This window comes from Mobula hypostoma, chromosome 2 (genome assembly GCF_963921235.1).
Source record: "Mobula hypostoma chromosome 2, sMobHyp1.1, whole genome shotgun sequence".
In the NCBI taxonomy this organism is placed as follows: Eukaryota; Metazoa; Chordata; class Chondrichthyes; order Myliobatiformes; family Myliobatidae; genus Mobula; species Mobula hypostoma.
Window position 1 is genome coordinate 130,522,443 of NC_086098.1, and position 27,539 is coordinate 130,549,981.

The window sequence follows — 27,539 nt, forward strand, 5'->3', positions numbered from 1 at the left end:
GAGTTTCAATTGGTGTTTAAAGCTGAAGAGAAAAATTTTTATGTATGGGTCCTCCTTAGATTATTGCATGGTTCCATTTCTGAGAACTGCTCGTAATTGGGCAGGTTGCGAGAATGGGCAAAGAGGTGGCAGATGGAATGCAGTGCAGGGAAGTGTATGATCATGAACTTTGGTTGAAGGAAAAAGGCGAAAACTTTTCTAAAAGGGGAGCAAATTCAGAAATCAGAGGTGCAAAGGAACTTGGGAGTCCTCGTACATGATTCCAAAAAGGTTAACTTGCAGGTTGAATCAGTAGTAAGGAAAGCAAATGCATTGTTGGCATTCGTTTCGAGAGGACTAAAATATAAAAGCAAAGGTGTTGTGCTGAGGCTTTATAAGACATTGGTCAGACTGCACTTGGAGTGTTGAGAGCATTGGAGAGAGCCCAAAGAAGGTTAATGAGAATGATCTCAGGAATGGTTCTGGGTCTGTACTCACTGGAGTATAAAAGAATGAAGGGTGATCTTATTTAAACTTATCAAATATTGAAGGCCAAGATAGAGTGGACCTGGAGAGGTTGTTTCCTATAATAGTGGATTCTAGGACCAAGTGGCACAGCCTCATAATGCAAGGACATCCCCTTAGAAAGGAGGAGAGAAGGAATTTCTTCAGCCAGGGGATGGTGAATCTGTGGAATTTATTGGTACAGACAGCTGTTCAGGCCAAGTCATTGAGTATATTTAAAGCAGTGGTTGATATTAGTAAGGGGGTCAAGGACTCAATGGGCTGAATGGCCTAATTATGTTCCTTTGTGTTATGGTCCAAAGATGAAATGGTATACCACAGTTTCTGATGTTAATTATGTAACACTACTGTTTAATTCCTATTTCAAAACATCTGTTATGTTTTCCATTTTCTTTTCTTGCAGGTGAGGAGCTTGAATACGAGTATGATGAGCGAGGCTCTGGTACTTGGGTCTGCAGAGTCAGGTATTTAAATGTTATCAATAATTGAAATATTATTAAAAGCACTTGTAGTTCTAAGCATTAAATTACTTGTGATAACTAGTAAAATGGTCTTCTCTGGCTAAGGGTACATTCTTGCCCAACCAGAAACAAGCAAGAGTCAACAATATATGATTCTAATTTAGCAATCACCATGAGTAGCAATTGCATACATACTTATGTTCATTAACCCTCCCCTTTTCTTAACTTGAGCATCTTTGTATTTTTAGAGATGCTAAAATCAGTTGCAGTGCCTACCTTACTGGAAGATCAAAGCTGTTTTTCCAAATACGGAGTCCTTCCCAGCAGACATGGCAAATTTCAATAAATTTCTTCAATTAGATTATTTGATTCTAATTATGCAATTACCTAGCTTATTTTGTCTCTCAACCTAGCAAATCTTTTCATCAGTAAATTTCAGAGTATAATAAATTGTTGCATCAGGACTGAGAACTAGGGACTTTTTTAACTTTAATTTTGAAGATTCTAATCTAGAACAAAGTTAATGCCACAATATCATCTTCTTGTTAAGGTATAGAGTGAAAAATGATCTAGTATTTATTAAGTATGCTCTTTGGCGGAAAATTTAAATTAATCCTAAGCTTTTGACTAATGTTTTTGAGCAAAGTGTAATTGGATGGTATCTGTATGTCAGATGCTGGGACACATACCTGGGTCTAATACTTACCAAGCAACACCTGTAGCTTCAATTAACTTCATTGCATTTTGCAAATACCAAAGTAATAATTTTCCAAAATTGTACCTCACTGGAGAATCACATACATTCTGACTGCACTCAGAATCAAGAATAGGAAGAGGCCCCATGTACTTCAAGCCTGCTTTCATTTCCACACCAGTTACCTTTCTGCCATATACTTTAATTCCCTTATGTTCTTGCACTTTACATCTAAGTGATTTATTCTCTAACATCCAGCAAAAGCAGTTGATCTAAAACAAATTTCCCTTACAGAAGGCTAGATGTTGGACAAGAGCTGTCTGTTTCCTAGTTATATTCACAATAAACATGATTGCTCATGTATACAAGGCAGCAGACAAGATCTTATTAGAAATGGGGATAACTAGTAGGAGCTTTTGGCATACTCAGTGTTATGTCCTTTGTCACAAAGTAATACATCACTGTTTTGCAATAGGAAGCCTACTGTCTCCTATTTCATGGGTGATGTGTGACTTAAATAAGAAAAGAGGAAATGTAAGAATAAGCAATTGAATATAAAATAAATAATCATTCTGTGATGATAAGAGTAATTAGAGATGATTCAACTCTTGTTAGAGATGGTCATTGTCTGGTATTGGTGTTATATGACCATTATTGCTACTTACCAGCCCCTACCTGAAGGGTTGTCTGGTTTTAATGCTTGTAGCCACAGATTGCTGCATTACCTGAGAATCAATAAATTAAACTGAATGTTGTATAATCATCTTCAATCAGTTATGTGCCCCAAAGACTTATGGTATGCAGGTATCATTTCAAAGTTTGTAAATGGTATTTTAAAAATTTCAAAGGTAGCTTCTACTGCACTGTTATAAGATTATTGAATGATTCCACAGTATGATGAGATGGACTCTTGACCTCACGATCCACCCTATTAAAATCTTGCATCTTATTGTCAACCTGCACTGCACTTTCTCTGTAGCTGTTACACTTTTTATTCTACATTCTGTTAATTTACGTTGCATTGCCTCAATGCACTGTATATGTTTGAACAATATACAAAAGCTTTTCACTGTACCTTGGTACTTGCGAAAGTAAGCAGATTCCAATTCTAATAGTAAATAATGTGAGAATTCAGGAGGACTTTGGTAAAATATACAGACTCTTCTACTGTTAGATAATTTTGTAGAAAATGTTGAAAAGAAGGTTATGAAAAACTGCAACACACATAAAAGTTGCTGGTGAATGCAGCAGGCCAGGCAGCATCTATAGGAAGAGTTACAGTCGATGTTTCGGGCCGAGACCCTCCGTCAGGACAAACTGAAAGAAGAGCTAGTAAGAGATTTATAAGTGGGAGGGAGAAGCCTCCCCTTTCAAATCTGGTCTGCTGCGTTCACCAGCAACTGTTATGTGTGTTGCTTGAAATTCCAGCATCTGCAGATTTCCTCGTGTTTGCATTATGAAAAACTGTGTGCAATATTATTGGAATTACATGAAAAGGATACCTGATATCACATATACCCAAGTCTATACAAGTGGGAGAAGAATTGCTGCAGAGTGTTTGAAATGTTTATGAAATAAATTACCAATATAGGAATAGATTGCACAATCAAGAGATTGAACCTTTAAACAACATTGGTCCGGCCTTAGCTGCTGAATTGTCTGCATTTCTAGGTACCATACTCTCAGAAGAATTTTAAGACCTTGGAGAAGATGCAAGAGGTTTACTACAATAGAGCCATGCAGCATTGAAACACTCTCGAGTCCACTGTCCACACTGGCCACCAAACACTCATTTACATTAATGCTATTTTTAATTTTCCCTCAGATTCCTCCAGACATTACGACTATATTTTTTTCAAAGAGCAAGAAGAAATTGTTTCTCATCATAGTAGAGTTGGGTGTAGTGGCTGGTACTTTTGTGTGGCAGTGGATTGGTTCCAAGGCTAGTGACCCAGTTTAACCATCCAAAGACATGAGGACATTAGTAGATATAAGAGTGGGTACATCTGGACCTTAAGTGTTATCTCTAGAACCCACCCAGCCTCATAGAATTTGGTAAAACATGATCAAGGAAACTTCATGATTATTATCTACAATCCTCCTTCAAGTGCTCCTCCGTGAGCAGTACTTGGGGGGGTGGGGCTGGAAGCACAGAAATTGGCAAGTGTAAGAGTATGCCTTGGATGGCTGGTTATTGCTATCAATGACTCGGCTCTGGTGGAGACAGTGCCAGAACTGGTTTACAACAGAGGATAATCAACAGGAGGGAAAGTATATTTTGCCTTGCTCTCACCTGTCTTATTGATACAGATATATCTGTCCATGACACCATTGAAAGGAGGGATCACCACTGTCCTGTCTGCATACTGAGGACACCCTCCATCCTGTTATGTGGCGCTGCCATCTTGCTAAATAGGATAGAGATCGAACAAATCTGTTATGACTACACGCATACTGAAGAGTACACAGTAGATCTAGGTAACAGATCACACAGACATTGGAACATGCAAAAGTTCTACAATCCTGTCCTATTTTGTCACTAATAGAGATAGACACTTTAAAAGCTAATAGAAGAAAGAGGCTACAAGAACATTCCTGTTTCTAACAATATGAGGGGCCAGCATGTGAGTGATGAAAATACTTGCAAGTATTCTCAACCAGTAGTGGCACATAGATGTATCTCAGCCTCCTTCTGAGATCTCTGCCATCACAGAAGCCAATTCAATTTACTGCACTTGACATCAGCATTGGATGCAGCAGAGAGTTTGAGACTATAAAATGTCCCAGCTCTGCTGCTGAAGATTTGTGCTCCAGCTAAGATATTCCAATAAACTTAAAACACTAGCGGCTTCCCAACAATGTAAAAACTTGTATGAGTATATCTCATTCACAAAAGGCAGGAGAAATCAAATATAATGAATGAATGTTTATTCTCATCTATCAGTGGGGTAGTGGAAGATGTCTCACACACTGCTGTCAAACAGCACAAACATGCCAAAAACCTATTCACCATTTGGATTTTATTGGTGCCATTTTGATCCAGAACTCACCAGACCTTTGGGCCAAACATGGACCAACTATTTGATTCCTGGAGCTGAGAATGACTCCAAGGCAGCATTTGACCAAGTACAGCATTAGGAATTGCTGATAAAACTGAAATCAGTAGGCATTGTGAAGATTTCATTCCAATGGCCACTGCTTGCAAGAAGAAAACTCAATATGATTATTAGAGTCTGATCATCCCAGACCTGCACATTGCTGCAGTTCTTCTTCAGAGCACTCTCTTAAGTTTGTTTGATCTTATCTGCTTTCATCAGTGACCTTCCTAACATCCTGAGGTCAGCATGTTAGTTGATATTTCACGATGTTAAATGCCATTTGCATCTCCACAGAAAATGAAGCTGTCCATGACCACATGCAAAAGACCTAGACAACATTCCGGCATTGACTGATAAGGTGGCAGCTTAACATTCATACCATAAAAATCTGGGACAATAATCATCAGTTATTGATGGCATCTACTCTTGATATTCAATGACATTGTTCAAATTCAAATGAAACTTGAAATTCAAAGGTATACAACACAGGACATACAACACACAAAGTCATTGCCATTATTGAATCCACCACCAAAGGCATTCTGCAGGGTAGGGAAATTACCATTGACCAGAAATTCAGCTGGACCAGCCATTAAAGAAAATGGTGCTTGCAATTGAAGATTAGAATTTGGATGTTTGTATAGTGATACACTGGTTGTCACACTAGCAGCCAGTAACTATGCAAGTCTGACAACAGCTCTCAAATTTTTGACCTCTACCACCATAAAGAACAAAGACAGAGATGGGCAGTAAATGTTGGTATTCCCAGCAACACTCGCATCTCAAATAATGAATACATGAAGGTAACTATAGGACACAGTCTTCGTGTAACTTGCAAATAACAAGGGGCTGTGTGGAAGTGCAATAGAGTGTGAGTACTTGGGCATCATGAGACCATGGGTTAAGTGTCGTCCTTCCCTGTGCTATTAGTTTATGGCAATTCATTCTGTATTGAAATCTGGATGAGGCAGATCTGAATGGATTCTTTAACTACTATTGTAACGAATGAGCTAAAAGTGCGTGTGTGGATTTTTTTTATTTCTACTCATCCCTATTTGCTTATTTTTGTTGATATAATGAAGTATGTTGCATAGTGTTAAATAATTCCCTCTTCTTTAGGCTACCAGTCACTGATGCAGTAGGAAATGAGCTTGTTGCAGAAGTAACTCATGCTGGCAAAAAGAAAGAAGCCATGGTTCAATGTTCACTGGAGGCCTGCAGGATATTGGATGCCAGAGGTGTTCTACGCCTGGAAGCAGGTTAGTAATACTCTAGAGCATGTGTCTGAAAATATTCCACACAAATTGCATTAACAGGGAATTAAGGATTCCTGCCCTGGAGTTATTTGGCACACTTGGAAGCTGCAGTGGGGAGGAGATGGGCAAGACCTCCTCCAATGATAGTGCCCATTTCTCCAAATCAAGGATAAAATCTTGAGAGCAAGAGGTTCATTTAGTATATGGGAATTCAAATTGGTCAGTCCAGGGATTGATTCTGAAAGAGTATTGAAAATTATCACTTTCCCTTTTTAACTGCTTGATTTATCTTTAAAATAGTCAACATTTCATATTCATTTAGGACTGAATGAATTGCCAAAGGGGCACCCATAAAATGAATTGAAACAGAATTGAGATGGATTATGTATAAGTTATTAATGCAAGAATTCTTGCCAATCTAGCTAAAGGATTTTATCTGAACAATCTCTATCCTTGCATGGACTGGGTAATCAAAAGTTCAAGGCTAATGCTTAGAAATGTAGAACTTTATAGTGCATGTGGAGGCCATTAGTGCCAGCTCTTTGCTTGAACAATTTGAAACTAGTCCCAGTAGTCATTCACATACCCTTTGCTTCAAGTATTTATCCACTTTTTTCTTTAAAGATGCAGTGATTTCTGCATTGATTAATTATTTTGGCAAAGCAGTTTATGCTCCAGCAACACTCTGCATTAAAATAAAATTTCTCTTCACTCACGTGTTGTGATCATTTTAAATTGATTATTTCTCATCACCACACCCAACCAGAAGAAACAGCATCTTTATAAAATCTTATCAAATTTCCATAATTTTAAAATGTTTCCGATAAATTTATTCTCATTTTTCTCTGTTCTAGTGAGAATGTTCTCTGGTATCTGAGCAATGCTTTCCTCATAACTCAGATTTGCCACTCTTAGTCCCATCCGAGTAATTTCACACCTTGACATGCTTCTGTGATTTAATGTGCTCTCTATAAGAAAGCTTCAGACTGTAGTTAAATCAAGTTTTGTGCCGATCCATTATCGTTCTTGACCACTCTATCTTTAGCTATAAATTCCAGTTTTATGCCTTCATCAAAGCTATGTTTTGTGTGTCTTATTCCTATGCACCACTCGGTCTTTCTGGTTTCTCACAAAAAATGTGTTAGTGTGGCCTCATTTTCATATCCCTGGTAATCTCACTCTGAAAGCCCTAGATAAGAGGACATGGACAAGGGAGAATATCTCTCTTATTAATGTTTTTCCCTTAATCCTCCTTTCATTGTGAATGCATTTGTCTTTCACTTGGTGACTCTCACAGCTGTGGTCAACAAATGAGAAGTATTCTTAAATCCATGTTCTACTGTTCCTTATTGTAGCTATGTGGTAGCTTGCTTTGTCTTCTGGGCAATGATAGATAGATATACTTTATTAATCCCGAGGGAAATTTGGTTTCATTACAGCCGCACCAATCAAGAGTAGAGCGTAAATGTAGCAATTCAAAAAACCCCATCAAACACCAAAATGCAAACTATGCCAGATGGAAAATAAGTCCAGGACCAGTCTATTGGCTCAGGGTGTCTGACCCTCCATGGGAGGAGCTACACGTTCGATGGCCACAGGCAGGAACGACCTCCCGTGTCGCCAAGTGTTGTATCACGGTGGAATGTGGCCGGTCCAACAGTAAAAAGTTCAATATCCAGTCTGCAAACACGTTCCTCGATCGTAATATCCCCTGGATTGCACCATCCGTTGTTAGCCAGAATAGTAAGCACCCAATTCCTTTACGCTTACCGCTCTCAGTGCATCTCCGGTCAGCCGGAACAGTATTACCCACCGAACTCCTCTTCTCCAAAAGACTCTGTTGTCTCGACCCGGTCCTTTTTCCTCGACTTTGTGATCCCCTCTGTGTGTTTTCCTCCGGATTTCAGCAGGGGTGTCCACCGCTCTGGCCAGTCTTTGCTGGTCCGTGGAATACACAATGCAACCTTGCTTCTGTCCTGCGTGTCGGGATGTAACCATTTCCAGCGCTAAAGAAAACCCAAATAAAACTCTCTCTACCAGCATGTTAGAGAGGGTGCAGCTTCGACGTGTTACCGTGAGAAAAAAAAAACAAAAAATAATGTAAATTAAAAATTAAGAAGAAGAAAGTAAGAATACATCGGAACGGCTGTACCAGGCTGCATGCACGACCGGCGCATGCACACTAAGGTGACTGATACTCACTTATTGTACCATGTGTATCATTCATTTTGAAATTAAAAGTGTTAAATGTTTAAGAAGCGAAGTAGTGATCAGGCAGTAAATGATTTCGTATAGTTGTCTGTAGGAAACCCAGGCTTGGGGACAACATATAATACTTTTACTATTTTTCTGGAAGTTGGAAACAAAGCTTTGTTACTGTAGATGTATAAGAGTATGAATTGAAATGGATTATTAATCAAAAACAATGCTTAAGTCATTTCTGTGGAGCTTGCATCAAAGTCCCTTTCCCACAGTACTTCTAAATATTTAAAAAGTTGACTTACACTATTTCTGCTCAATATTCGTGAGGAGAAAAAAAGTCAAGTTAACAGATTATGTTCGTCTGGATATTGCAATATAATGTAACTGAATAAAAAAAATTGATTCTTTTTCAGCACAGTAGAAGGTTTAAGGAGTAGCTTAATATGACACAAATAGGTGCTGTCTTTATTAATTTGCATTCCCTTGTTACTGACTGAGAGAATGTTGAAATGAAGCTCAAACCTTTTCTAACTGGAAAGGGAAGGTGAGAGGGTAGATTTCTGTATACCTTTTGTGCCTCTAACAGCTAAGAGGAGGGAATCCACTCATTCCATTTATCTTGCGATAAAAGCTATCAGGCACAAAATCTTCAGAAAGAAAGATACAGTGAGAATGCACCTGCAAATAACTGCTAAATGTAGGCAACTTTTAAAAGAGGAGATGCTCTATTCTGTAACCATTCTGTTAAGGGGAATTGGCCTTGTAGGGACTATATACAATTTCAATAGCGAAAGCAACATATTCATGAAGCACCTTTAACTGAATATAAATATTCAAAAGCACTTGAAAGTGTGAAATCAAATTTGACATGATCCATATTAACATATATTAGGGCAGAGTGTTTCGATAAGCCTGTGAAATGAAGAAAGAGAGGTGGGGGCAGAGATATTTGGGGAAGGAATTCTTGATGTTTGGACTTTGATGAAATGAATGTCAGCTGTGAGTGGAATAAATTTGGGATTGCTGAAGAGGCCAGAATTGCCATTCAGTATAGGATTTATAAATGCAAGTGAGAATTTTAAAATTGAAGTGTAGGTCAGGAAACACAACATTAGTGTTGAAACAGTCTACGTCTAAACTGGACCATAAGAGAGTGGAACAGAATTAGGCCATTTGGCCCGTAGAATTTGCTCCACCATTTCATCAGCTGATCTAATTTTCCACTCAGCCCCAATCCCCTGCCTTCTCCTAGTATCCCTTTGTATCCTTTCATGCCCAGACCAATCAAGAAACTGTCAACCTTTTCCCTAAATATACATAAAGGCTTGGTCTCCACAGCTGCCTGTGGCAATGAATTCCACAAATTCACCACTCTCCGGCTAAAAGGCTTTGAAGGATGCAAATGATTTTTTGTGTGTGTGCGTGGAGGTGCTGGGGGCAGATGATTTGAGACAAGGCAGAAGTGATTCATTGTTCAAAGATGGAAACATGTTGTAATAATGATGATGTGAATGTAGCTTACCTTACTATCAAATATGATGTACACGCACAAACACATGTTCAATATCTTCCTCTTCCCCAGTGAAAAAATACAGTAACTAAAATCTCAAACTATTCTTCTGTAATATTTTCTAAATCTAAATTGATAGAAAATAACAAGACACAAAACATACTATTCTGCGGGTGACCATCTATTACTCATTATAAAGTATAGCTATTTTGCTTCTAAAAGCCATTGATCATAATTGGTCTCATCTGATACTCAACTCCCTTGCACATACACCGTAATTGCATCCATTTGTTTAATACAGTCTGCCTGCATGCAGCTATTCTAATTGAACAAATCTAATGTGAATCAAGGGGAAAGCTCTGTAGCAGTCAGTTATATCTCTCATAAAGGAAGGGGATTGTGATATTGGAAAGCTAATCTTCTTAACCCTAGAGCAGTTTCTCAGGACAGTGTCCTAGTCCCAAGTACCTCCAGCTGTGACCTTCTAGAGATAAGAAGTGGGGATGTTTTCAGATGACTGCAGAGTGCCTTGTTCCATTTGCAGTTCCTCGGATAATGAAATTATCCATGCCTGATTGCAGTAATATCAGGACAAAGTTCAGGGTTAAGCTGTGAAATGGCAAAAAAAACTGAGATCAAACAAGTGACATCTTCAATGACAGGAAGATTAATGCTTCTTGGTATTCATTGCTATTGCTTTGAATCTCCCATCATCAACATCCTCCAGTACTAGACCTGTCGCATTGACCAGTACTTGAAAAAAAACAGTGCCTACAAGATCACATCATAGCTTGGGTATTCTGAGACTCACCTGCTGATATGCCAAAGCCTTTTCACCATCTGCAAGTTACACGTTGGGTGTGTAGTAGAATATAATCCTGGATAAGTGAAATTTGAATAGCCAAATTGGATGTTATGCAGGGCAATGCATCCTGTGTGTTTGAACCAAATACACTATCCTAGGCACTTACACTTTCTATCAGTAGTGCAGTATAATTTGAGATTAGATCACTTAGCAAGGTATACCACAGTGACTTGCAACAATTCTTAGGTAGCATATCAGAAGATCCAAGGGCAAAAAGTATGTTTTGTTTTTTGAACAGACGTCATACCTTTTTCAGATTGCCCTCCAGTCTTGTATATTCCTGACTCATATGCTTCATGTCCATGTTGACAAGTGCTCACTCATCCATATTATCCCACCTTCCAGCAATTAGCACATAGCCTTCTAAGCCTACTAGGTGATTCAATTGCAAATATAGACACTTCTTAACTGCTGTCAGTGATTCTGCCTTTACCATTCTCAAGCAGCACATTCCAGATCCCCACTAAATTTCTTAACCCTTACCCTAAATCTGTGTTCTTTGTCCTGAATCTTCTATTCACCTCAGATAAAAAGGTAATATTTCCTGTAATGCCTACATCATGTTCCCTCCCCCCCCCCACCCCCCCAAACTTCCTCCGAGAAAGAGAAGTGAAGAAAAGAGGTGGGAAGTTGATTGGTGAAAGAGACGGAAGGCTGGAGAAGGGGGTATCTGATAGCAGACAAAAGGTCATGGAACAAAGGGAAGAGGGAGGAGGACCAGAGAGAGGTGATGGACAGGGAAGGAGATAAGGTAAGAGAAGGAAATGGGAATGGGGAATGGTGAAGGAGAAAGGGGAGGGGCAATTACTAGAAGTTCAAGAAATTGATGTTTGTGCCATCAGGTTGGAGGCTATCTAGACAGAATATAGGGTGTTGTTTCTCCAGCCTAAATGTGGCCTCATCAAGACAGTTGAGGAAGCCGTGAAAAACTTCCTCCACTCTGGAAAAACAGACTCAGCCTCTCCAGTATCTCCTAACTCTAACCCAGGCAACATCCTATTGAATCTCCTGTGCAGTCTCTCCAGCACTGTTACATCCTTTCTATGGTGTGATGACTCGAACTGCATGCAGTACTCCAGCTCAGCTCTGATCAATGTGTTATATTTCGGAGCATAACCTCTCTACTCTTGTGCTTAGTACCTCAACTAATGAAGGCTGTTGTCCCTTATGCCTTCTTAACCATGTTATCTGCCTGTACACCATCTGTTCCTTAGTACTCCCTGGGATCTTGCCTTTTATGATGTATATCCTCGCCTCATAAATACATCCAAAATATGTCACTTCATATTTACGGGTATTAAACTTCATCTGCCATTTCTTAGCCCCTTTCACCAACACATCGATATGGCCTCAAAGCCTAAGCCTACCCTCTGCTGTGAAAAACTCCACCAGTTTTTGTGCCATCTTGTAAATGCTCTCGTTACTGTTTCGTTGTTGCTTGGTATAAATCTGTAACAATCAACCAAACAGCATTGTGTGAGTGCCTTTACCATGTGAGCTGCCATGCACCATCATCTTCTCAAAAACAATTAACAGCTTGCAATTAATGTTGATCTCTTTCATTGCATCTGCAACTTATGAATGATATTTTTTGAGTTGCCAGAGCAGAAGTTTTAACATCTTTTAACATTGCAGCGCAACTTAAAATTAACAGATTTCAGTGAGTGGTTAGTGTGCATGATTTTAATTATTTTTCAAAGGTTATTAGGTATCCAAAGGTCAAGCATTAGAGGAGTTTTACTGGTTCACAAAGAAGTAATGGTTACCATAATTATCACAATGTAATGATACAGAACGGACATGTGACCCTTAACAGATGTAACAATTCCCTTGTGATGGGTTGGTTAATCAAGAGTAACAGCGAAATGTCTGAGCTCCAGCGTAGGGAAGCAGCAATCTGCTTTCTCTTGGTCATCATATTCTCAAAATAAGCCAGGGTTTAAACCAAGTCTTACATTAACGTCATTTCAAAGTGCTCTGGTTAGATACCTGCCTTTTACCCTTCAATTACAAAAATATATGTTAAGAGGTTGGCAAATGCTCCCTGTTCCTTGTTATTCTCATTATCTTTATGTATAATCTACTCAATCACATATGACTGATTAGTTAATGCAAATATAGTTCCTTCTCAACTCTTATTTTATTTAATTGGCCTCTCCATTTATTGTTTAGATAACTATCCCATTCTGAGAGCAGTTTAACTAATGACTGTTTTATTTTTTGAATGGTGTTCACACCATGGTCCCACCTTTTTCTTATTTGCATCCCAGTTAGCATGATGTGTATTTTCCTTGGAAGAAATGTTACGCAGATACAATCTGTTACTTTGAGAACTCTGCTTAAAAAAATCTGTTGAAGCTTTTAAATTGCAGAATGCTGTCTTAACATTCCTACTTCCTTTTCTGATTTCCTTTCTGACTAGGATACATAGACTATTATGATTAGACTTTGTAGTTAATATAGTTAACCACTCTATGGACCAACCTAATACACCCTGACAAGCTAATTCATAATCTAACATTCAAAATACCAGTGTTGCTATATGCAAATCCCTTGCAAAGGGGAAGAGAGATAACAGCTAAAGTTCAGCACATAGACATGGACGAGACTGTGGAAACCTGAACAATATAGCCTTTTTGTTTCAATTTATATAATTGCATATAGCAAGGGCCATTCATTAAAATAGCTAAATACTACTATATTGCAAGCGCAAATATATCAGACTGAAAATGTGCAAATTAACATGAAAGAGTAATCTCTCTTTCTTCCCCAGACAGTGACTGGCCTTTTGAGTGTATTTTTTGTTACTTTGTTACTTATATTTGCAGTAAACATGATTATTCCTTTTTCCTTTAAAATTCAAACATTCTATTTCTAATGATCATACTGAAAGCATGTAAGTTAACCAGCTTTTTTTAAAACTCTTCATCTTTTTTTCTCCAGTCATGCTGAAGGATCGACTGTACTCTTTTCAATAGATGCTGCCTGGCCTGCTGAGTTCCTCCAGCATTGTGTGTGTGTGTTGCTTGGATTTCCAACATCTACTGATTTTCTCTTGTTTCAAACTAAATAGCTTATTAGATTTGGGGTGCAAAACTGAGATAACATAGCCATGTACTTATCGCAAATCATTTCTTATCTTTGCTTACAAACCTAGTTCATTTATCAGTGTTACATTATTTAAATTAAGCAGTGCACTATCGTAAAATATTGAAGTTCAGAAGTCTCTTTGCCACAGCTGAGATCAGTGGTTCTCCAGTAGTTGAACTAGCACAAACAGTTTAGATAAAGAAGGCATTTTGAAGACTCATAATTAGTAACCATTTTGATTTGATTTATATTAATTTTTGTGCTGTGTGATCTACACATAATGTAGGTCTGCACATGACCTAGTGTTAAGTGAGAATCTGTAATGGGCAGAAAGTACGAAAGGTTAGAAAGAATATGCAAAATGTCATCAGGAAGTACAATAATTTTCAATTGGGGCACCAAATCTCCCCATGGCTAGGTACCACGAACTGGCAGAATATGTTATTTTCAAGTCAACACTGCATATTGCTCCTTATTGCTTAGGGAAGAATAAAAGAAAGTTTGATTTGGATAGTCCCTCACAAGAATGGACAAAGCAAAAGAGATGATTGCAGTCTGTTTGACAGCTAATATTTTGTTTTTAAAAATCCCATTCCAAATTGCTTTTTTCTATTTTTAAGCACCCTTCAGTGTAAAATATCTTGCCTATTTTGAATTTTAAGCTTTTGCTATCCAACTCCAGGGTCTTCTTGTGTAATCCATTTTAAATATCTTCCACACATGCAATAAAATATAAAATATTTTTCCACCTTCCTTCTTCTGAGCTTAAATCCAGATCCCAGACTGAATATTACCCATACTCACTCATCACTTTGGATTAACAACTCAAAGTCAACTTCAAACTGTGATTATTTCTTCAAACCATCTATTTTAAAGCCAGCTTTCTATTGTTAATTTTGTTTACTCAATGAAAAAGCTGGTATTTATTGCCTGTTTCTAGCCTTACAATTTAGGGGGCAGTGAGGCCATTTCAAAGGACAGTTAAGAATTAACCAATTTGCTGCTGTTCTGGATATAACCCAGTCATATGACGCTAGCAAAAAAGTCCTTCCCTAAAGTATATTGCTATCCTTAATGACAATGATCATTGCATGGTTCCAATTACAAATTTGAGATTTTATTCCAGATTACTTAATTAAGTAGTCGAAATATCTTAGCTGCTGTACATTAGTCCAGACCTGTGAATTATTAGTATACTGATTTTTATCCAAACACAAACATTGAACAGTGTTGGAGGAATGAAGGTTACAATGTCTGTGCTTATTTCCTTTCTGACCCTCCATTGTCTTCACTTTCTGCCTGGATTAGGCCTGAATTTATGGTGATGGACAATTACTATGTTCCAAGACTTTTCTGAATAATAGTGCCTGGCCAACCCAGTGAAAAGAGGCTTGACCCTTGCAGTTACCTTGCTGCCTATGATTAAAAAGCCAGCCATGTCTTTCTACACACATACTAGGGTGACAGCCATTTTGAAAACTGTAGATTAAATCTGTACTCTAGGTGCATAACCCTGTGCTATGATTGGTTTAGATGCCAGCACATGTAATAATGATTTGACACCCTTTTGTGTATATAGTCAACGCTACCTCTGCGAACAGTAGAACATTCATGATCCATTAATAGTCTGCCTTTGGTTTTGCTGTATTATGTCTTATACATTTCCCTCTCCTAGCACTTTCAGCACCTTAGACCCTAAGACGTAGGAGCAGAATTTGATCATGGCTGATTTATTACTTCCTCTCAACCCTATCATCCTGCCCTCTCCCCGTAACCTTTGACACCCGTACTAATTCAGAACCTATCGGCCTCCGCTTTAAATATGGCTTGGCCTCTACAGCCCTATATGGCAATGAATTCTATAGATTCACCACCCTCCTCACCTCAGCATACCTTAATAAAATAGTTTATACACTTATAAATATTAAATTACATTTATTTATGCTGTACAACTTTTCAGAGGCAAAATATTGTGGTGGGAGTGTTGTGTAAATGGAGGTTTAGTAAAATGCATTATAGACCATTGTGCTAGAAGTGGCTTCTGTTTTTGCTGCTAGAGGGAGGAGTGTTTGCTTTCTTCCAAGGTGACAGAAGATAAAAGTAGCCCTTCATCCATAATTTGTCACATTGTGCTCATTAGAAATGGGAAGGTAAGATATATTAACAGGAAGCTACCCATTCCTTACAGATCAGTTAAGAGGAGAGTATTTTCTTCATCATCATCATCATCATCAGTAGAAAATTGTGGATATTATATTCAAGAACTAAGAGGAGGTCTCACTTAACTCTTTTGTAATAACCTCATTCTTTGCTTTATTACCAGTTTCTCGAAAACGCAAATCTAAAAACTGGGAGGCAGAGGATTTCTATGACAGTGATGAAGATACCTTCTTAGATCGGACAGGAGTTATTGAAAAGAAGCGATTTAACAGAATGAAGAAAGCAGGAAAAATAGAGGAGAAAGTGGAGACTTATGACTCACTGGTAAAATTCAAAAGTATTCTTTTAAGTGATGTGCAGAGCCACAAAATTTATATGGCTCGAAATCCTGGTGCACACTAATAGATGTCCTAGACTGGGGCATTATGAAAGGGCTGCTGACTGTTTCTGACTTAATTTACAAGTTTTTGGCATGAACACGCTGGCACACCTTTTGGAGGCTAGATTCAGGATGCTCTGAAGGCAAAGGCAGACTGGAGTCTTGCAGAAGGCTTTTGGCCCAAAACATCAACTGTTCATTTCCATGGATGCTGCATGACCTGCTGAATTCCTTCAGAATTTTTTGTGTTTTGTTTTGGATTTCCAGCATCTGTAGAATTTCTTGTGTTTTTGGTCCATTACTGGTGGTTGGTACACTTGGAGGTAGGGATCAGAAACTAGCAGATTAGAAGGAGATGCTGGTGTGATGCAGGAAGACCAGAACCCAACAGTGTGGGTAAAATTGACACCTCGTGTGTGCCTTCATTATTGGGAGACAAGCAGGTTGGAAGATGAGGGAGAGATCCAGGGAGTTGGAGTTAGTGGAGAGGGATAGTATGTGGGGACGGGGTGTCGATGACCAAAGATTTGAGGTCAGTAATTGATTAAGTAAGCAGGCTTCCCATCCTATTATCTGGGTAGTGAAGTATGGGTGGCTGGACTGTCCAGTAATTTAGTCCAAATTCCAGTAAGGAACATTGTACAAGGAATGAAGTAGGACGGGAACCCCTCTGCAGTAACCAGAATCCAGTGTCAGGATAGGCTAATCAACATAAACATCCTCATCCAGTATAACGTCCCAGCATGGAGGTCCAAGTTATATTTGACTTCAAAGGGGAAGATCCAGTGTTAGACGAACAGCAGTCTGCACCAAGCTGAGTATAGCAAGAAGTTAACCGAATGGGTGAAGGAAATGACTCAAAATTTATCTTCTAAAATCCTATTTGGAAAAGAATAACAATAACCTCTGGTCTGATTTGTGGAAATCCCCGCTTGTTGACTTCATGAAACAGCGAAACAGCATTCGGGATGGAATTTCAAACCTTGAGTCCCTTCATCAGGAATATACATAAATAAGCCCAATGTAAATGGCAGATGAAGCGCATCACCTTCCTAAGTCCTGCTCACCTCTATTATCATTCTCCTCCTGTACTCTCCATTCTCATTCCTGTGGTCAAGTCTACAGGTTCTACATTGGTCTCATCAGTCACTTCTTGAGATCCGCTCCCCCATGACTGAAGGCACCTCTCAGCACATGATAGTCCATGAGGGAAGGGAAGTGGTACTGTTGTTCTACAAACCATTGCCAAAGAATAGGAATTGAATGTATTTTCTTCTGCCACCCCAAACCAGTCAGGGGCATTGCAACGGCATTGTTCTTCATTGTTGGACTTCTTTAAGTGTAAGAATCCCAAATAATGGCACTTGCTTAAAAACATGCCAGCGGTCTGAAGAAGAAGAACTGGCATTTCTTCACAAAACCTATCCCTGTGAATGTGGATTCTGGGGCAGCCTCATTGCTCCCATTTCCACCTTTACATAAACATATTTGAAAGATCTACTTTATTGTTTGTACCATATATCTGTCTTTGATCAGTTTCCCTGATTTTTGTTTTGATCTATTTTTGCACTATGCGGCAAGCCAATATTTTGTATTAAAAGAATTGCCATTTTGCTTTTGAAGGTTGCCAAGTTAGCTGATGTGGAGAGAAAACTGTCTGATATTGAATCCAGTTTGAAGATATCTGGCAAAGGTAAGCATCTTCCCGCTAAATTGGACAATGAGCAGGAATGCACCAGGAATTACTTATCTAGGGTTGTCCTTGTGCTCAGCTCTTTATGTTTACTTCAGTAACATTGCTTAATAATCAGTGGCAGATCTATTGTGCCCTGAATAAGAGCTTGGCTAGACTTCCCAGTCATCAATTTACAAGAATTTAAATTAACAACTTCATCATTGTTAATCCCTTCCTCTTTTTTTTGCAGAGATTAAGCAAGTTCACTGGTCTTTTTAAAAGCAAGGGGTTTGAATGTCCATAATCTCTTCTAATTTAATTTCTGATTTGAGCAGTTGCCTCAATTGCAACTAGGTAATGTCTGAGGTTCAGCAATGGCTCAGATCTGCTGAGTAATATAGACTTTAGATTTCTAGCTTCTGCAAGATTTTTTTTGATTTTTCACACTAAAACTTACTTTTGTTAATTACAACATTGTTGTTTATGTGAACTTACTGTCTGCAAGCTGATTGTTAAATTTTCTACAGCATAATAGTAATCATGCCTCCTCACCTATACCTAATAGGTTTAAAGTGTTTTGAGAATGTGCTAAATCATGAACAGGAACATAGAAATGGCTGTCCTCCTTTGTTAAGTTTAAAGGTACAGCACTGGAGGATTTCTTTGTTTTTAAGTCTCTCTAATCTGGAATTGATTCAGAAGTCTTGCAATAGATACTTCCAGCCTAATTATGCTTTAAGGCTGTCCATCATGTCAATTTAATTTAGTGTTGCTTACATTCTATTCTATACTAATTCCCAAGTAGTGACTTGTTTGAATACTGTTTTTAGGAATACTACAGCATTGCAAAGCTCCTCAGCCACTGGCACTGCATTCAGAGGTTATCCAGCAATCCTAGTGCTGATATATTCCCAATACCAAATTGGATGTTTATTCCTTCACCAGTGAGCAAGAGGACAAAATCTTGGTTTCAATCCACTGGTTACAGAGATAGTATATGTCTTCATTGGTGAGGGATAGGTAATCTAACCATTAATTTGAAGAAGAAATATCCTGAATTGACTGGAGAGAAATCAGCAAATGTTTGTCCAAATATAGGATGTTGAGGGATGGTGCAACTATGCTTACCTGTGGAGGTTCCATAACGCACGCCTTTCCCCTAAGCACTACACCACACCCTACCTGACCCTACTCTTGGGGCATTGATAGTTGAGATTCTTATAGAAAGAATGATTAACATTATTGCTTACCAAAGCAACACTTAACATCCATGAAACTATACTTCAGTAAAAAGCAATTTCCTGGAAAGAAAAAAATCACAAACCATTAGAGAGGGTTTATGTATTACATTATAGGTTTTGTTCTGCTCAGTTAACTTGCTGATGATTTTCTCCAGGGATAATAAAGAATCATTCTATTTTGGTATCAGGTGCTACAAATGTCTCCAAATTGTTTGCATTGATAGAATTACATTTTAGGTAAAAGCTACAACCATTTTGTGCACAGCCAGGGCCCCAAATACCATAAAAAGATGAATAATGAGTTAATCAATTTTTGATAGTATGTGGTTAAAAAGGAAATATTGTACTGACACTGAGATGGAGCTGCATAAACAGCTGGTGCTGAATAATTCCTAACATTATTGCTGTCTCTGCACTAATGATGATCCAGCTCTCACAGTGAGCCTCAGTAACTACTTACATATTGTATAAGAACATGCCCTAGTTCCCAGAGTGCAGTTCAAACATCCCTCTTACAAGCTAATTGTATGACTGTTTTGGGGTTTGCTAAATAGAAGACTGGGTTGTGGTTTTTTAACCAGGTTTCTATTGATTAGAATGCTGTACCAGGCAAATAACCTCTTCCTTAACGTCAACAAGACAAAGGAGATGGTTATCGACTTCAAGAGAACTCACACCACTCACACTCCGTTTACATCAGTGGCACAGCAGTGGAAACTGCGAGCAGTTTCAGACTCCTGAGAGTGCACATCATACACAACCTCTCATCGTCCCAGAACATATCTACACAATAAAGAAAGCTCACCTGTGCCTCTACTTCCTGCGGAGGCTGAAGAGAGCTGGACGTTGGATATCCATACTCACATCAATCTCCAGATTCACAGTAGAGGGCATCCTAATAAGCTGCATCACTGCTTGGTACGGAAACTGCACTGCAGCAGACTGGGAGGCTCTACTGCCTTTGGTTGTCAAATCTGCCCAACTCATCACTGGCACCAGCCTACCCTCCATCAAGAGCATATATACAGAAAGGTGCCGGAAAAGGGCCAGTAATGTCTTAAAAGATCACATGCACCCTGCTCGTGGGCTTTTTGTCCCCTCCAATCAGGGATGAGGCTACGAAGCGTCCACGCCAGGCTCTCTAGTTTCAAAAACAGTTATTTCCCCTAAGCAGTAAGACTGATCGATATATTCACCCGTTAACTCCAGCATTTCTTTATTATTTCCCCATTGGTCACTGTAAGTACAGCCTCTAATCACTTTATGCACGTACAATTAATCTATCTGTACAGGAAAATTCTTACTGGACCTAAGGAAGTATTTCCAGTGCCACCGGTTGGATGTTTCCATTAATGGGAGCATGCTATGTGCAATTTGACCATTACTTTCGCCTGAGCAGGAAGTGACTATATTTCAAATCTGGATACTCGACGGTAAAATGTTTCAAGAGATCCTGATGAGATGAAAAGGCATTTTATAAATTCAAACCTTTTTAAACGGTTTCAGCAATGAAAGCAGCAAGGCCAGAATTTGATGGAAACTCTCCAGAAGGTTAGGCTTCCTCGTGTAATCCAACGCCACCTGCTTTTATTTCAGATTTCCACGATCCAGAGTGTGTCACTTTATAAATAAAAAAAATTAAATGGCACCTGTCATGCCCATGGAGCTTTCGAAAGCTGTTCACAATGCTCCTCAGATATAGTTAAATTTGCAATTTGGAGAAGGCAGTTTACAAGCAGAATGTTCCAACAAATAGCACTGACAAAGTGAGCAAAAGACACCAATCAGTGCTACGTAGAAAAATTAAATTTGTGAGATTCACTTTGTAAACTGTACTTCGCAAAATTTTTTTTTGCTGTCATAATGTGGAGAGTAAAGGTGGAAAAATAGGTTAGTTTTAAGAAGAATCTATATTAATACGGGAACCAGAAAAGCTTAAAGGGTCCTTTCCAAAATCTAGTAGACAAAGATGACCAAATATCTAGAACATAGAACAGTTCAGCACAAAAACAGGCCCTATTATCCATGTTACTGGTGCCATCCATGATGTCAATTCAAATTAATTCCATCTGCCTGTACAAAGTCTGTATCCATCCATTCCCTCCACGTAAATGTGCATAAATGCCTGTTAAATCTCACTATTATATCTGCTTCCACTACCCCTCCTAAAGCACATTCCAGGCAGCTATCACTATATGGAAAAAAAATCACTTGCCTCCTGAGCTATAGAGCGTGGAAACAGGCCCTTTATCACAACTGGATCCAAGCTAATCCCGTTTTCCTGAATTTGGCCTATATCCTTCTAAGCCTTACCTAAATGTGCATCTGTCCAGTCGTCTTTTGTCCTTGCCTCAACTATTTCTTCTGGCAACTCATTTCACAAATGTACTACACTCTGTACAAAGCAAAAGGAAAAATAACGTTCTCCATCAAGTTCCTACTTAATCTTTCCTCTCTCACGTTAAACTATGCCTATTAGTTCTTGATTCCCCAGCCCTGGGAAAAAGGCTGCATTCACCCTACCTATGCCCCTCATGATTTTAAGATAACATCTCAACCTGCTATGCTCCAAGGAAGAGTCCTAGCCTATCTAACCTTTCCCTATAACTCATTTCCTCAAGTTCTAGCAACATCCTTTCTGCACTCTTTTCAGTTTAATATAGCACAATACCCCACATGCGACCTTACTAGAGTTGTGTGCAGCTGCAGCAAAACCCATGAATGATGAAGGCCAGTGTGCCAAATGTCTTCTTCACTGCCCTGTCTGCCTGTGACTCCACTTTCAGGGATCCATGCATCTGAACTCCAAGGTATTCTACAACACTTCCCAGGATCCTACCCTTTACTGTGGAAGTCCTATATAGGTTTGCCTTTTCTCAGCCCATTGTCCCAGCTAATCAAAATTCCCCCTCTCCATCACATCTGAAACATCTGAATCCTGGAATGCTGAACTGCCAGTCCTGTCCCCTCTCAACCAAGTCTCTGTAACTGTTTACAACTCTGTAGTTCTGCTTATTAATCCAAGCCTTATGTTCATCTGTCTAACCACAATACTCTGCATTGAAATAAATACATGTCAGTAGTCACCTCCAATGTGTTCATTAACCTGGTTCTTCTTGTCTTTCCTTACAGCCTTACTTCACCTAATCTCTACCTTCCCCTCATTTCTTCCACTTGCTGACTTACTGCTTTGATTCTCATCACACTATTACACTAGCTTAAACTTCGTGAGTAGCATTAACAAACCTCCCAACGAGAATACTTGTACTACTTTCAGTTTAGTTTTACCCACCTTTCTTGTACAGATCGCTTGCGCCCTGCAAGAGAACCCAGTGATTTATCTTTCCGAACCCTCCCTGCTGCTTCAGCTCCTCAGTCCTTTGTTTGCAGGACCTCATCTATTTACCTGCCTACATTGTCTAATACCAATAATGAACACAACCTCTTGCTACCCACCTTCTCCGTTTAGAATGTAATGTGCTCACTCACCAATATTCTTGATCCTGACACCAAGGGAACACAACATCCTAGAGTTTTGCTGGAAGATACGGAGACACTTATCTGTGCCCCTGACTAAAGAGTCCCCTGTCACTGTTGCCTAGACCTTGTCCAGCAGGGCCAGTCATAGTGCCACTGATCTGGCTGCTGATCGCCCATCTATCTAACTGAATGTTTGGTGTGACCATTTCACTGAAACTGAACTATGACACTCTCTGCCTCCTGCATGCTCTGTAGGAAGTCCAATGTAATTGATAATTCAAGGACAAACTAAGAACTAAAGAAAAGGAAAGACAGATTAAATACAGTCAATAAGAAAACAAGGAAATTGATTGGCAGACTCCATAATAACGAATTGAAGGTCTGTAAGCATAGGTACCAAAGTGGAATTCTGTAATAGATGCAAACCCATGGCAAAGGTACCCATCAGATTCAATAAGAGGCTCGAAATCTCCAGAAGGAAGGCAACATCCTCACTGATTCCTGAGAATCTCTGGCCCATGACTTCTTGAAGTGGAGAAGAACATTCAAGATAGCCATGCATTGGGAGCATGGAGAAGCCCACCAAAGTTAACAGAAGGAGCCGATCATCTCATAAACTATTCACCCCATCAGCCATCGTTATCTTGTGAGTCGCCATTTCTCTTATTGGCATCAACCACCACAGAATCGATATAACTGGAGATAAAGGCTGATCCCAAGGCCTCAATCCTTACAGAGTAACAAAGGGAAAGTCCTGTGCTGAGATAACTGGTGTCTGTCATTGTATGACTGGTTCTGCAAATCAGCTGGCTTTTGTTTCTTAGTAATATGAAGTCCCTATGATTTGCTGACATGTATTGTCGAAGTTTACCCTTGAAAGCTGGGTACTTTCACTCATGAATACTAATTAGTGGAAGTAATGGGGATCAGGGTAGGTAATTAATAACAGATAATTCACATTGAATGTGTATTATCTATTATTAATTATCTACCACATTATATTCAAATAATAATGCTATTAGAGCTGAACTGTATTCCTTCATAGTTTTCAGTTCAGCACTTCACTACATTGGTCCCAATACTGGCAGCTATATAATTGTAAGGAAACAATTGATTTCTTTTATTATTGTAATGAAGGAGCATGCCCTGTTTAAGAGGCACATAAAAAGACATTTTAACAGATGAGAAAAGGTTTCCAGTTTGTATGTAGGAGACTTTAATTATTTGAATTTTTACATGACTTGATTAAGGTTCTGAAGAGCCACAAAACTCATTCTGACAAACTGCCTCTAGTATAAAATTCTACATTGTGCATCTCAATGAAATGCAGATTAGGTTTCTGCTCTGAAGTTCTGAATGTATTTTCCCTTGGAGCAAAGAACTCCAAAATTTAAGTTTGCCCTTGGTTGTACTCTCTGGGGTTTGCCATAGATTTTCTTTTTGATGAAGTCACTGGGTGATTTGTTATATAAGCTCTCCTTTTAGCTAGTAACTGCACAACTGCAATGTGATAAATCTCAATACCATTTTTTCTTTCTCTCTCTCACTCTCTCTTTATTTCTCTTCCACTTTTTCTCTCCCCCTTCCTATCTCTCTCCCTCCAACTCTTCTCTTTTACTCATTAACCTCATCTCCACCATTGTGCTCCCCATCACCACCTTCACTAAATCTCTTTGTGAGTGGACGAATGGTATGATAGACAATGTCTCCTTATAGAGAAATGTGAAATATCATTTTCCACTTTGGCACAATTATTATTTATCACATGGAAAGTAATTTCTTGGAGTTTTGCTGAGTTGTATTTTTCTCAGATCTACGAGAGATTACTTTCATACTTGTAATTGGCTTTGTATCATGGTGGAGCCCATTGATGAGATTACTTGAATTCCCCTCCTGCAATGATCAGGGAAAATTGGCTGTTGTGAAGAAAGGCTCAAATACAAATTTAAAGGTAAGGAAGTTAAACAGAGAAGAGCTGTTTGTCCTCAGAATAATTTTTACAAGAATTTTAAAGGAAAATAATTGAACCAGGCAGACCAGGAAAGATTTGAGGTGGAAATTGAAGCACTGAATAACTTAATGCCTGCCTAGAAAGGAAAAAAAAAGTGTTAGTCAAAAATTTAGATGTTATTCAATTGGGTCAAATATCCTTTGCAGTCTCAAATTATGACTTTCTTTTCTTGATGAATTTCTCAGCAAGGATCTTCCAGTTTGAAGTATGTTGGTTTTGCTGTGTTTTCCCAATTAGATGTTGGATAAAAAATCAGCATGGGGAAAGTTAAATGGGTTCACAGCCAGGTGCAGAAATAAAACAGTGAATTATGTCTAAAAACGGTTGATATTCATTGATCTTTATAAAGGGGGTGAGTTGATGAAGTAGCCTGCAATCAGCATGTTAAAAGTTAACACAGTACTAAGCCTTTACAGAATATTGTGCATGTTACAGTCAGACTATCAAGAAAAGGAAATTTACCCCAGCAAAAGGACATTATGTTTGATTGACTAAAACACCGTATGTTTTAAATGAACAACTTTAAGAAAAAAAAGCACATATCGAAGAGTCCTTGTAATGAAAACAAAGACAAGTAATGAAAAAATGATGTCAGAATCAGAATCAGGTTTATTATCACCGGCATGTGATATGAAAGTTTTTAACTTAGCAGCAGCAGTTCAATGCAATACATAATCTAACAGAGAGAGAAAAAAAAACAGAGCATAATAAATAAACAAGTAAATCAATTACCTATGTTGAATAGATTATTAAAAAATTGCAAAAACAGAAATACTACATATTTAAAAAAAAGTTAAAAAAAGGCTTCAAAGTCCATTCAGGAATCGGATGGCAGAGGGGAAGAAGCTGTTCCTGAATCGCTGAGTGTGTGTCTTCAGGCTTCTGTATCTCCTACCTAATGGTAACAGTGAGAAATGGGCATGTCCTAGGTGCTGGAGGTCTTTAATAATGGATGCTGCCTTTCGGAGACACTGCTCCCTAAAGATGTCCTGGGTACTTTGTAGGCTAATGTCCAAGATGGAGCTGACTGGATTTACAACCTTCTGCAGCTTCTTTCGGTCCTGTGCAGTAGCCCCTCCATACCAGACAGTGATGCAGCCTGTCAGAATGCTCTCCATGGTACAACTATAGAAGTTTTTGAGTGTATTTGTTGACATGCCAAATCTCTTCACATAAAGTATAACCGCTGTCTTGCCTTCTTTATGACTACATCGATATGTTGGGACCAGGTTAGAAGCTCAGAGATCTGGACACCCAGGAACTTGAAGCTGCTCACTCTCTCCACTTCTAATCCCTCTATGAGGATTGGTATGTGTTCCTTCGTCTTACCCTTCCTGAAGTCCACAATCAGCTCTTTCATCTTATTGATGTTGAGTGCCAGGTTGTTGCTGCAGCACCATTCCACTAGTTCACATATCTCTCTCCTGTGTGCCCTCTCATCATCACCTGAGATTCTACCAACAATGGTTGTATCGTCAGCAAATTTATAGATGGTATTTGAGCTATGCCTATACACACAGTCATGTGTATACAGAGAGTAGAGCAGTGGATTAAGCACACACCCCTGAGGTGCGTCAGTGTTGATAGTCAGTGTTACGTACCCCGTAACTGGGTTGCCAAACCAGCAGAAATGGATCACTCAGTTGGAGTCTGGAGTACTAGAACTAAGAAAGTTTTATTAAAGAAACAAGCAACACAGTAATCGAAAGGATAATAAATGCAACAATTCAACAATGATAACCACACATGTGCACAGAATTAAGATAACAGCATCAATCAAGCTCTATCGTTGTCTAGGGGTAAATGACCAATTTCAAAATGACTCAAAGTTCAGTCCAGTTTGTAGTTCAGTTCGCAGTAATCGTTGCCATGGCGATGGACAAGGTGGGGGAAGAGAGACAGAATAGGAACAACTGATCATTCAGAACACTGCTTCACTCACAGACCAGCGGGATGGCTCACAGACCAGCGAGATGGCTCACAAACAGCTTTTGGGCAGGTCCTTGGTGATGTCACCTGAGGTCACCGACTGTGACCCCTCCTCCAGATGCGGTCGATCCTCTGCAGTGAACCCGGCACCCAGGCAAGGGCGGACACACACCGGGTTCCCGCTGATCGTACCTTTCCACCCTTGTCGTTGTCCGGTACTTCTCACCACTCGTGAGAGGCGCACCGCTTCCAGGGTCTCGTTACCTCGGGTGGCGTGTGTGTCTGTCTTAGCGAACCTGTCCCTTTTTATCCCCCTGCTGGGGTATCGCCTGTCCATCACTTCAAACAGTTCAGGGTTCAAAGGGGGGAGCCGCTCCAGACAGCTCTCCCTCCCACATCCCTTCATTACACATCTCCAGACGCTGCTCCATTGTTCCTTATCTCTCCTTCCCCTGAGGGCAGGTGGCAGACCAACTGCTGATGCCACTGATGCTAGCCCAGGCCAGCAAACATCTTAATTTTATGTGTATTCTCGTAACATCAGCAAAGAGAGTATGTTATCACCAATCCGCACAGACTGTGGTCTTCCGGTTAGGAAGTTGAGGATTCGACTATGGAGGAAAGTACAGAGGCCCAGGTTCTGCAACTTCTCAATCAGGATGTAAAACAGGAATAAAAGAAATTGAGTGTTTTTGTTCATATATTTTTGCACTTCCATCACAGATTGTTCACAGCCTTCAGGGGAAGATTCACTGGATGCCTTCATGACAGACATTAAAATGGGTTCTGCCATGGATAGTGTCACTCGTAAAAAACTACACATACAGTCTTTTGAGCTGAAAAAGGAGCAGCAAAGATTATGGAAACTAATAAAGATTGTGACGCCAGTTGGTCTACCAGAGCTAAAAACAAAGTAAGTGGGTGCCTTTGAGCTAATTGACATAGTGGCATCATTAATCCTGTACATGGTTAAAGTGAAAACAA

General features: G+C 39.3%; 1 protein-coding gene across 1 annotated transcript in view; it reads left to right on the top strand.

Annotated features, from left to right (window-relative positions):
- slc4a1ap (solute carrier family 4 member 1 adaptor protein) overlaps positions 1-27,539 on the top strand; it is a 187,590-nt gene that overhangs the window by 84,386 nt on the left and 75,665 nt on the right. The window contains exons 6-10 of the mRNA XM_063040658.1: positions 908-968; positions 5,877-6,016; positions 16,004-16,164; positions 17,843-17,912; positions 27,279-27,468. Of these exons, the coding sequence (XP_062896728.1) occupies positions 908-968; positions 5,877-6,016; positions 16,004-16,164; positions 17,843-17,912; positions 27,279-27,468 (622 nt within the window). The remainder of the gene's footprint in view (positions 1-907; positions 969-5,876; positions 6,017-16,003; positions 16,165-17,842; positions 17,913-27,278; positions 27,469-27,539) is intronic.